The sequence below is a fragment of the Microplitis mediator genome, chromosome 8, assembly GCF_029852145.1.
Source record: "Microplitis mediator isolate UGA2020A chromosome 8, iyMicMedi2.1, whole genome shotgun sequence".
Taxonomy (NCBI): Eukaryota; Metazoa; Arthropoda; class Insecta; order Hymenoptera; family Braconidae; genus Microplitis; species Microplitis mediator.
In genome coordinates this window covers 1,048,851-1,061,495 of record NC_079976.1, presented here as the reverse complement: position 1 = coordinate 1,061,495, position 12,645 = coordinate 1,048,851, and the positions used below count along the sequence as shown (strand labels likewise).

Sequence of the window (12,645 nt, the reverse complement as noted above, 5' to 3'; positions counted from 1 at the left end):
CCGCGTTAATCTTTCACTCTTTCGCGAGAGCTCTGAGCGCCTCCGGCTGGATACTGCATGCATGGGCATACTCTTAGAGCCGACGACAACCTCCGACAACCATTGGTATACATTATATTATATATATATATATATATATATTTATACAACAGGTAAAACTTAAACTGAGACAACAAGAGATGCTAAAGGTGAACAAAATTCAACGTATGGTATCGACGGTACTGTCGGGTACAAGATCGCCAGGGACAGATGCGACCCGCCGATTATTGAGCATATGTTTACAGTTATATGAATCGGCTTAGCTACAGATTCACCAAAAGATACTTTCGATTTATATATTCATAAATATTTTTCTTATTAATTTTTGCACAGATTTTTTTTTTTTTTAATTCGAAGATTTTTTGAATAATTTTGAAAACTCGATTATTGACACAAATTTGGGTGAAGAATTTGTCAATTCGCGGTTTTAAAAAATTTTTTCCAGAACAATTTTCTGTTTTTACCTCATAAAAAATTTATAAATCAAAATTTTGTCTTTTTTTAAAAAAATGAATTTATCTGAAAATCAAAAAAATTTCCATGAAAAAATTTAATAAAAATAAAATATAAAATTCCTCTTGTCACTCTAATTATCCTCGACAAATAATTCCATACCAAAAAACGATCTTTAGCCACAAAAAAATTAATACAGCAATAAATTATCTCTTAAAAAAAAAATCCACGGCATTAGTGAAACACAAATGAGTTTTATTTGTTCTAGAGTATGTTCGCTAATTGGCAATATCCGTGCACACATACTTATATTAATGTGCAATAAGTAAAGAGCTGTTACTTGAGCTTCGACATCGGCATCTCCAGCAGCAGCAGCAGCACCAGCATCAACGTGGTCTTAAATACCGGCCTTTCGGATGTTAATAAAGTAAGAAAGTTTTAGCTCAATAAGTAAAGCCAAAGCATCATCACGTCACATACTCTCGTACATGCATACAACAGAGCATGCAATCCAGCACAGCACTTATATGCACCTCGTTGGCATTTAATTCCTCGTGTAGTTGTTGTCAAGAGCAGCTGCGTGGTAAGCGACAAGCATCAGCGCCTGTCAGAGTTATATGTTGACCAGTTTCCTCGAGTTAAATGCACAAATAACGAATACTGTACACACCATATACACACCATGCACACCATGCACACCCAACTACTATCTTTGACTGCATTAAATCGTATCAAGGCCCGGTTTCAAAGTTTTAAATAAAATATAACAGCACCAATACGTTAAACATATTAAGCTTTCTCTCTCACATTATAAATTCCGCACACCCCCTCTCCCTCTTACCCTTTTATTATTTTTTTCACTCACTCACGCACTGCATATGTATATATTGATCTCTGCTAAATAATAAGGACCTACTCAACCAACGTAATCAATATGACGCACGATTTATGCGGCCTTGATTAACGTCACGTAAGGCTCGAAATAAAAAAAAAAAAAAAATATATAAAATTGATTATGCAAGCGCATGCTAATAAGGCTCCAATAAGGCAACTGGCTGTACCGAGTCAAAGTGTTTAAATGTTTATTTTATTTAAAAATATATATCTGTATCAATTTTAATGGCTGTGGTGGTAAAGGAGGGGGTGGGGAGGCTGTAAGACGAAATTACAAGTTAGATTAATTATGCGACATTTTGTCAGCGGGTATTATTTATTTACAGACCAGTAGTCACAACAATGTGATGTAATGCTTAATTAATTGATATCCAATTTTATGGTAATTTTTTTCATTTATTGGATTAATATTTATGACTCTTTATTAATTATTAATACGCGATAAGCTCGCGGTGATTGATTTTTTATATGGAGGCTACGAGATAAAAATATCTGATGGGAATTTTTATTTTTTTTTTTTTATAAAATATTGTGACTGACAATTTTATTTTTATTTTTCTAATTTTTGGTTCTGTTGGAATTTAATTTGAATTATAAAAAATAAAAAATTCTAAGCTTCTACGCCTACTTGAATAAATCCGTCCCGAGGTCGCGGGTTCGAATCCCGTCGATGTATTTTTTAAATAAAAAAAAAAATCAATTCATATTTTATTTACATTGACAGCATGTACTGACAACAAATACCAATAGATAATAAATAAATAAAAGTTGAATGAATGATAAATGCTCACGATTATAAAATATTTAGTAAACAAGCTCTGCAACGGCTTTAAAATAAACACGAGGAAATGAAAAGTGTCGCAATAATCGTGTTATAATTGTAACGGGCATTAGTGTATTATAAAAAGCCTTGACAATTTATAAATTGGAAAAAGAATATGCGAAGCGGCTTATCCTGTAGACACAGATGCGCCGCAATGTTTGCAGCCGGAACATTTGTCACGCGTGTCCTGCAACTTTGAGAGGTAAAAGGGACCGGTTTACTTTCCATTCTATCTCCACTCGTTTATACATCCATATATATGCCTATATACATATATAATATTACTCGTTCTCACTTATAGCATAACACAAATCCAATATCAATGTTAGATGAATGTATAGGTTATTGTTGTCTTTTTCGAAGGATCGTCATCGTATGGTTTGTCGCTTTTTGTGTATACCGATAATGCCCTCTTTGCAACGAGGCCCAGCCAAACAAATATTTACTCCTGAGCAGATTGATGGACCGTCTTGTGTGCTTAGGCCGTCAGCGGTACTTACTTATGTTCCCACACGATATTCGCCCTTTACTCAATCTCTCCATTCCCTCTCTCTCTTTCTCTCTATACAATCTACACTGCCCTTAAATATATATGTCTATGTATATCCTATATCCTTCTTCCCTCACTTACACTTTAGATTAATATCCGCCAGCGGAGAAACAGAAGTAGACCTAGACTTGGACCTGGACCTGGACCTGATGGTCCTGGTCCTGGAATATGAGAGAGAAACTCTACTGAGATCCTCTATCTCTTAACTAAACTTCTTCCTCGTGTCTCAGACTTAAACTTTCACCTTTTCGAGTCGATAAACCGAAACCAAAATCAACTCAACGTCAAAGTAATCTCTGCTCTGCTCTACGGCAAATATTTACTCGAGTAGTTTTTCCGAGAATATATATTATGGTTGAGCGAGTCAGATAAATACGTGATCGACAAATAATTATCAATTACGACCTAAAGTCATTTATTATTATTATTTTTTTAAGTAGGGAGTTAATGAATAGTGTCTTTGTGGGATTGATGTTAATGGACCAATAAAATATAGATTATTTTTATGAATGAATAATCTTTCAGTTTTACTCGAGAGGATGTTTTTAATAACAACTATGAGCTCGTAAAAATAACTACACAAAAACGTGTTGGGTCGTTTCAAGAACTTTTGGTGATTGTGATTCATTTCTCATTTTCTTTTCCGGTCAGAATTGATGTTTTTTCAGTTCTTTTAATTATGTTTTTGGATTAGATTACGTGTAAACATACTCAGATTGATGAAAACAATTATTTTAAACTTGTGGGAATTTTAATTATGAATTTCGAGCCTGGGAAAGAAAAATTTTCAAACCCGCGAAATTATGAATTTTATAGCTGTTAGTTATTTGATATTCTGGTCATGAATAAACGAGACTAGAAGGTTCTAATAATTTTTTTCAACAACCTGGGGGTATGTAGACGAGAGTCATAGAAAAATAAAATCGAATTTTCAAAAATGAAAATTTTTTCAAGCCGAAAATAAGAAGATCCACTAAAATCGTGCAATAGCTCGTGTACTTTTGCTCAGAAAAAATCTTCTTTCAAACTTTTTCTATAATTTTTTTTTCAAAATCTCATCTACACATTCTCCAGTATATAAAAAAAATTATTCCAGCCTTCCAAGCTTCGAAATTCGCCCGCTAAATATCATTTCCATCAAAATTTTCATTTCTTATTTTCTTTTCCGGTCAGAATTTATGTTCTTTCATTTCTTTTAATTATGTTTTTGGATTAGATTACGTGTAAACAGACTCGGATTGATGAAAACAATTATTTTAAACTTGTGGGAATTTTAATTTTCAATTTCGAGCCTGGGAAAGAAAAATTTTCAAACCCGCGAAATTACGAATTTTATAGCTGTTAGTTATTTGATATTCTGGTCGTGAATAAACGAGACTAGAAGGTTCTAATAATTTTTTTCAACAACCTGGGGGTATGTTGACGAGAGTCATAGAAAAATAAAGTCGAATTTTCAAAAAAGAAAATTTTTCCAAGCCGAAAATAAGAAGATCCACTAAAATCGTGTAATAGCTCGTGTTCTTTTGCTCAGAAAAAATCGTCTTTCAAACTTTTTCTATAATTTTTTTTTCAAAATCTCATCTACACATCCTCCAGTATGTGAAAAAAATTATTCCAGCCTTCCAAGCTTCGAAATTCGCCCGCTAAATATCATTTCCATCAAAATTTTCATTTCTTATTTTCTTTTCCGGTCAGAATTTATGTTCTTTCATTTCTTTTAATTATGTTTTTGAATTAGATTGCGTGTAAACAGACTCGGATTGGTGAAAACAATTATTTTAAGCTTGTGGGATTTTTATTTTTTAATTTCGAGCGTAGGAAAGAAAAATTTTCAAACCCGCGAAATTACGAATTTTATAGCTGTTAGTTATTTGATATTCTGGTCATGAATTAACAAGACTAGAAGGTTCTAATAATTTTTTTCAACAACCTGGGGATGTGTAGACGAGAGTCATAGAAAAATAAAGTCGAATTTTCAAAAAAGAAAATTTTTCCAAGCCGAAAATAAGAAGATCCGCTAAAATCGTGCAATAGCTCGTGTTCTTATGCTCAGAAAAAATCTTCTTTCAAACTTTTTCTATAATTTTTTTTTCAAAATCTCATCTACGCATCCTCCAGTATGTGAAAAAAATTATTCCAGCCCTCTAAGCTTCGAAATTCGCCCGCTAAATATCGTTTCCATTAAAATTTTCATTTCAGCTCTTTTTTAAAATTTGTATATCAATAATTTTTTCCCGCGAAATTTAATTCCCCATTTGAACAAAAATTCAAAAAATAGAACATGCGGTTCCCAAAAATACACTAAGCAATTAATCGCTCGTCTCGAAAAGGAACCAAAGAAATAAAATGAAATAAAATAAAGCAAGTAAAGACAGATTTGAAGATGTTACACGACTACATTACAGACTTAATGTCACACGATACTAACGATTCTCGGTACGAAAAAAAAAAGATAACAAACCGACTCGAGTCTCGAACAGTTTAGTTATCAAAAGACGAGTGCTCTACTCCTACATCCGGCATTTGTTTGGCGCTACATGATGAAAGCCGGTAAATAATATTCTCCGAAGCATATATTTTATTGTAAATATATATGTATATGTAAATATATATGATGACGTTGCCTGTTTAAGAATCTCCAGAGTTTCTCTATTCAGACCTGCTACTTTTATTAAGTCTTGTTTATTTAAAATTTAATAACATCAGCTACAATGTACACAGATATTTATAAATATAATACATTGTGGGGTATATTTAATACAACGAGACACTTAATCGCGAGTTAACAGACATGGATAACACTTACATTGTATAAGATGATTTTGAGACGTGAAATCTGAGCACCGGAAATGCCACAGTACTGTCAACATATTTTAATGCGTGTGTGTTTTATAACAGACAAAGAGGGGGAGGGAGAGAGTAGAGGGCATGGGATGCAACCCAAAGTATGCATGGGGACTGAATAAAAAATTATAGTCGAAAATCAACGAGTTTAGGTGTACGATAAATATAATATGAGGAAAGACGGATCTGAGTCAGCGAATAGATATGAAATTACTGTATATCTTAAGCTATGGTGGCTACTATTCATTTAATTCGCTTTACTTGATTTTAGTTAAAAGTTCATTTATTGACTCAGCGTTTATTTTATACCGGACGAGTGTACACTATTAATTACTAAGTGCTTATGCAGCTTTTATTATTTTTCATTCATAAAATTTATTTATCCAGTCAATGCTCAATGGAACATCATCATAATTTTTTTTACCGCTATTCAATTTTTAAATTTATTTTTTCTATGATACTGAAGTTAGCCGACGTCTAAAAATTTTTGGATTTTTTTTTTAACACTAAATTATAAAAATAAAATATTTTAGAAAATTGCACCTGCGGTATTTTAAATTTCCTACATGTGCATATTTTTATTTTCTTTTTTTTGTAATTGATTTTTTGAAAATAAAATCCGAAAATTGTAAATTGTCTCTTAACTTCATAATCATTTTTTATGATCCTGAAGTTAACAGACAATTGATAATTTTCGGATTTTTTTTTCAACGGCTTAATTAAAAAAAAAAAGAAAACTAAAAAAATGCATATGTAGAAAATCAAAAAAGCTATAGGTGCAATTTTTCCAAATATTTTTTTTTTATAATTTATTGTTTGAAAAAAAGTCCAGAAGTTATTAGACGTCGGCTAACTTCAGTATCATTCATTTTTTTTTGTATTTCTTCGAAATTTTTCTAGTTGGGGTAATTGCGAAAAACGAATTAAATTTTTTATGAAAATTGAATTTTATAATTAATCATTTTTGAAGTGGAAAAATTTCGACAGTAATTTTTTTTATAGATTCAGAGCTTTGATAATTAAAATTAATAGTTAAAGTTTTTTACGGTTAATAATTATAAGAATTATTTATAAAGCTGTGATAATTAATTAATAATTAATAATTAATGGATTTTGATGAATAAAAATTTCTTTTTACGGTTTTTTATGGAAATTAATTGTAAAATAAAATTTACCTAATTTCGACTGTGCAGCAAAAAGAACTAAGCAACAAACAGCGAAATAAAAAATAATTTGAATTGAACCAGAGTAGAGGTACCGTTTTTGGTCACTTTGGGGCCAGTTTTGGACCCTTGAAAAATTTTAATAAAATAATTTGTAAAAGACGCAATATTATAATTAATTTTTTAAATATTTTTAAAGACACTTTTACCCCACTATTAAAATGGAAATTTTATTTTCCAAAAATGGAGCAGTGGCCACAAATGGTACCTCTACCCTACTAGCAGTAAATTAAAATATTTTTGCTCTTAAATATTTTCGAGGTTCCAAAAATTATCAACTCAAAGCTCACCCTGATTAAACAACTGAATTCGATTGAATTAAATTTTTAATTCTATTTAATTCAGATGAATTCTGTTAATTCGGTACCTAACTTAAAAATGAATTCTGTCTAATTCGGCAGGAAAACCAGAATTTGTCCAAATTAAAACGAATTTAAATAATTCTAATCGGTTTAATTCTGATTAATTCGAAAATAATTCTCCAATTTCTGGTTCTGAATCCGAATTGAACTGAATTAAAACGAATTTGAAATTTTTAAATCGCTTTTATTCTGTTTAATTCAAATTCAAATTTTCAATTCAGTTGAATTCTGTTTTGCGGAATTCGACAGAATATAACAGAATTAAAATTTTTAATTCGCTCGAATTCAGTTGTTTAATCAGACCAGAATTGTCTCAAATTTTGAAGTTCACGGTCACGAATTTTTTGTAACATTTTAAGAGTAAATTTTTTTTACACAGAAAAATTATTAAAATTATCAATTAAAAAATAAATCCAATTATATAGAGACTGAATAATGAATATAAATATGTCAGATCCGTAGTTTTAAGTCTTTGTCTACTCTATATTTATCAATATCTCGTAACTCGTAATATCTCTCTCAGTAACCTCAGCTAAAAATATAACCGTCATATACATTTATATATATTTATATAAACCAGACAAATTGTCATTTAATTGACGTAAATGATATCCAAGTTAATAATTTACCGAATTATTTATTATTTAGTAATAATAATAAATAAAAAAGATTATTAATAAATGTATGACATAAAAATATATGTCCGACAGTAAGACCTCAGTAATGAGCATAAAAAAAAATGTTCTTATACTTATTTATGTATGTATTTATGTACATATGTACTAATTAAGTGTCTAGAGTGTAGTAAAGTATAATGTATGTAATATAAAGCTGAAAATATATGTGGAAGCGATGATAATAAATACAATTAAAGAAGTTTATATTTAAAATGCGGTACAAATGCTAACGTTTAAACTTATTAACATGTAAGGACAATACATGCATAATATAAGGGACACGTGATCATTGTCCCTGAGTTACCAATAAAGGTGTGGGTTCAACAGGCGGCTATTGCAATCATACGTGTGTCTAAGAATATCAGTGTGTGCACACCATGTGTCGAATATTGCTAATACGGACAATTTAATTATTACATACGTACTATATATTTCAATTCGTTTCTTTTTTTTTTAACTTTATAATTTTGAGACTGATACTAATTTAATGATCATGAAAATAGCATGATCCTGAAATTGACAGACACTCAACAACTTTCAGTTTTTCTTTTTTCAACAAATCAATTCCAAATAAAAAAAAAAACTAAAAATATGCACATGTAGAAAATCACAAAAACTACAAGTGCAATTTTTTCAAATATTTTTTTTTTATAATTTATTGTTTTAAAAAAAAAACAAAAATTATTAGACGTCGGCTAACTTCAGTGTCATAAAATAGCAGACATTTAACAATTTTTGAATTTTTGTTTTTCAAAAAATTAATTGCAAAAAAATAAAATAAAAATATGCACATGTAGAAAATTTAAGAAACTAAAGGTGCAATTTTTTAAAATATTTTTTTTTTTTTATGGTTTATCGTCTAAAAAAAAATCCAAAAATTATTAGACGTCTGCTAACTTCAGTATCGTACTAATTTATTTTTTATGGGAAATTTTTCAATTTAATGGTTAAATTTTAAAAATTCATATTTTTGAGAAATTCGTGTAAAATTAAAAATTTTAAAATTAAATTTGAGAAAAATTATTTGAAATTGGAAATTAAAAAATGAGAAATTTTTAGAATTAAAGAAAATTTTTTTTCTGCCCTCCGGCCGGAAAGTGGCAACTTTCGGGCCGCTGCCCTAAACGAAGTTGCAACTTTCCGGCTTCGTCGAGCAGAAAAATAGTATACGCACCTTGGCCAGTAAAAAAGAAAGCCTCAGACCACATGTTTGTCAGCCTCGGCTTCGCCTCGGCCAACAATTACATGTGCTCTGAGACTTTTCTTATTTTACTGGCCTAGGTATGTAATATACTATTTATCAGTATCTGGGATTTGAATATTTTACGAAAGAATTGAACTTGATATTTATATCTGATGATTTTAAAAGAGAAATTTATGTCGAGATGTGATAATTTATTGAAAATACATTAAATTATTAATGTCAAATTTTTTTTATAAAAAATATTTATTTTCTATATCGATATTAGAAATTAAAAATTTTTTTTTCAGCGAATCGACACGATATTTAGATTCAATGACTAGAAAGAGAAATTTTGAAATATTTTATCAATAATTTACGGAGTAAAAATAAATTATATTTTTTCTACTCCAAAGCTCTACTCTAATTAATAATTAATGAGTTTTCTGGTGATATCGAAGTATTTGAGAAATAATTTACTCGAAATTTCTCCTCTATTTCCATCACAAAAAAACCTAAGCTTTTATTTCCCGAAAACCGGTGGGAAATTTCAAAATCAAAACAAGTAAAAATAAAAATAATTACATTAAATTTCTCTTACTTTACTCGACTATAAATGTCATCATTTCCAAATTCATAATCCACATAAATTATCATCCGGTTTTCAATATCTATTTTCAAGTACCACAGCACATGATTATTCCAACAATTTCAAAGTTTAGATAACAAATCTCGTGCTCCGAATAAATTCTATCAATAACTATTCCCAAACTACACATAATTCACATCAATTACATTCAATAATTTTTCTACAACCCCCAAAATAATTTTTTACCCCCATCTTTCCACAAAAAATCCATTACTCCAATCAAATATACAAAATATCCATAAAAATTAATTTTTTCAGAATTTAAAATCTTTTACCTCCCATTCAATTAATCCCTTAAAAAATTACTTTCCCTCAAATCCGAAATTTTTTTTCACAAAGAAAAAAAAATTCACTCCAAAAATTTTTTTTCCTCAGTAAAAATTATGAGTCTGAATTCAGCCATCAGACAAATTTTCAATTATAAATAAATAGAGTAAATTTAAAAAAAAAAATATTTCGAAAAAATGCACTTATTAATTTCAAAATTTTCTAAACGTGCATTTATTTAAAATTTTATTTTCTAAATTATTTACTCTATTTATTAATAGTTTTAAATTCGTCTTATGGCTGCTACATTACTCACAAAAATTATCAAATTTTTGAAACTTAAAAATTTTTTTTTGTTAATTAACTTCCTTCCTATTACTCGAACTCAATTATCCAACAAAACTCTCTATTGTCCATTGAATGTTAAATTTAAAAACCGGACTAGTCATAGCGTATAAATAAAACGCATAGAAAATAGTCACCAATTAATTTAACGTATCGTCTATTGTCTTGACCCTGCATTCTCCCGTCCGTTGTTATCATTGACCTCCTCTCCTACCTCATCCTCATCCTCATTCTCACCCACACTCTCTCTTTCTCTCTTTCTCTTTTCTCCCCCCCCTCCTTCTCTCCTCTCCTCCATACCCTCCGAGCGCAATTATTAAACAATAACAATAACAATTACATTGACAACAACAAATTTATCGTTACTCGGCAAGTAAAAAATAATTCTCGCATGTTTATGATAACTAACTCATTATACTACACCAGTTTGTCGCCTAATAGCAAATTTATCACGTACTAACTTCCAATTTGCTCAATTACTTACAAAAAAAAAAAAAAAAAAATTAACGTGACAATTAACAAATGTCAAATTTATGACTTTTTCCACTCAAATTTTTCCCTCATAAAATCTATTTCTTATTTAGTAATAAAAAAAAAAAAAAAAAAATTACCTGTAAATTTGGTGATCCACGATAAGAGAACTGTGACATGTTGTGTCGGCCACTGAGGGCCGTGATTGTCGTAATTCGCTACGCAATCATGATTAAAATAATTAAAACCACCTGGTTAACATCAAGTACTTTTTGTAAAAAAAATTTTAATTTTTTTTCTCAATACAAACTCACTATCCACGAATCACTCATTTGAAAACCAAAAAGTGATGATCATGATATCGGAGTTTAAAAAACAATTTTTTAAAATAAAAATAATAAAAGGTATCCAAGTTATCACAGAAACTTCACTCACAGTAAATAAAAAAGACACTATCCCACTTGTATTTAAAATAATAATCACTAGATAATAAATAAATGATGACAATAATTATTTAAATAGAGATGTATGACATAAATCCACGGACACCATAACAGTAATAAAGTGTAAGGTAAGGTAAGAATGGATACTGGAAAGCGAGTAGACAATCTGACGGTCCGTTGATCCGATCGACGCGCCAGCTATGATCGGTCGCGACTATCCACCAGCGAATCGTCGTGTTCTTTTCGATGGAATCCGGTTCGGTCTCAAACGTCTGGTCTCGGAGTAGTCTGTAGTGCGACGGCGAGTGGGACGAGGACCGACAGTGTCGCCCGTGTCGAACTCGGTATATTGTCTGGAGTCGGGCTCCGGGTGTAGTGGGAGAGAGCGATCGTCTCGCGGAACCGCGACACCAGACCGCCAAGAGTGTCGAGGATCAAGAGTACAGGGGCTGGGGCTGGAGTGGGGGCCGAACGGTCACTGCTGTCGACACTTTTAATCCGCACTCGGGTCCAATAATCGATTTATTATTAACAATAATTATTGTTTATTAACTGATCTGATGACTGATGACTGATCACTGATGACCGATGACTGGTGACTGATGAGGCTCCGATGAGACTCGTGTTGGGCGCCAAGTACTAACTGGCTTTGGAATTGTATCCGCGACACTGTACACCGAGAGTTAGTAGTAGCAGGAGTATTAGTTGTTGTAATAGTAGTTGTAGCAGTAGTAGTTGTTGTAGTTCCTGTAGTTGTCGTAGTAGTGGTCGGAGTAGTATAAGAGAGAGACGCAGGCGTTCAACTACGGGTTCCCGTGTAACGCGGTAGCACTTGTGTTCTATCTCGCTTACAGTTGCTGGTGTGCGCTCCTCAGCCTCAACTCGTATCTGTATCAGTGTTACGGGAGTAGACCGAGTGAGCGAGCAAACTGCTACGTTACCACTACTAGCGCCACTGACTAGAGTCTACACATAAAAATACGCCCTCGCTGCGGGCGTTTTTTTAACTCTGGTCATCCCAGAGGGGCGGGTTTACCAATACGAGGTGTTGCTGACTACTGACTTGCTTCGACTCACACACTGACTCTACTACTGATTCACACACTGGCGAGTGAGCGGACAGAGAGGGACAGAGAGAGAGAGAGGGAGAAAGAGGGAGAAAGAGGGAGAAAGAGAGTCATAAACGACGCCGATATTATTAACAGGCTCTGTACTGTAGCGCTCTACTCTGTAGCTATTAACACACGTATCTGTAGTACACAAGGTGGCATGGGTATATACGAGTAGTCAACGGTTGTTGCGGCGGTGGTGGGATCACCGTTTATTTTTCCCGGGCGATACGAGGTAGGATCGGTAGGAGGTCCTAGGCACGCGGCGAGCTCAAGGGGTGGGGGCCAGGTGTCACAGAGATCGTCAGCTAACGGA

General features: G+C 31.8%; 1 protein-coding gene across 1 annotated transcript in view; it reads right to left on the bottom strand.

Moving 5' to 3' along the window:
* LOC130673174 (iroquois-class homeodomain protein IRX-2-like) overlaps window positions 1-12,219 on the bottom strand; it is a 30,869-nt gene extending 18,650 nt beyond the window's left edge. Inside the window, exon 1 of the mRNA XM_057478116.1 lies at window positions 10,918-12,219. Coding sequence (XP_057334099.1) covers window positions 10,918-10,956 — 39 coding nt within the window. The 5' untranslated portion in view covers window positions 10,957-12,219. The remainder of the gene's footprint in view (window positions 1-10,917) is intronic.
* Between the last annotated feature and the right edge of the window lie 426 nt (window positions 12,220-12,645).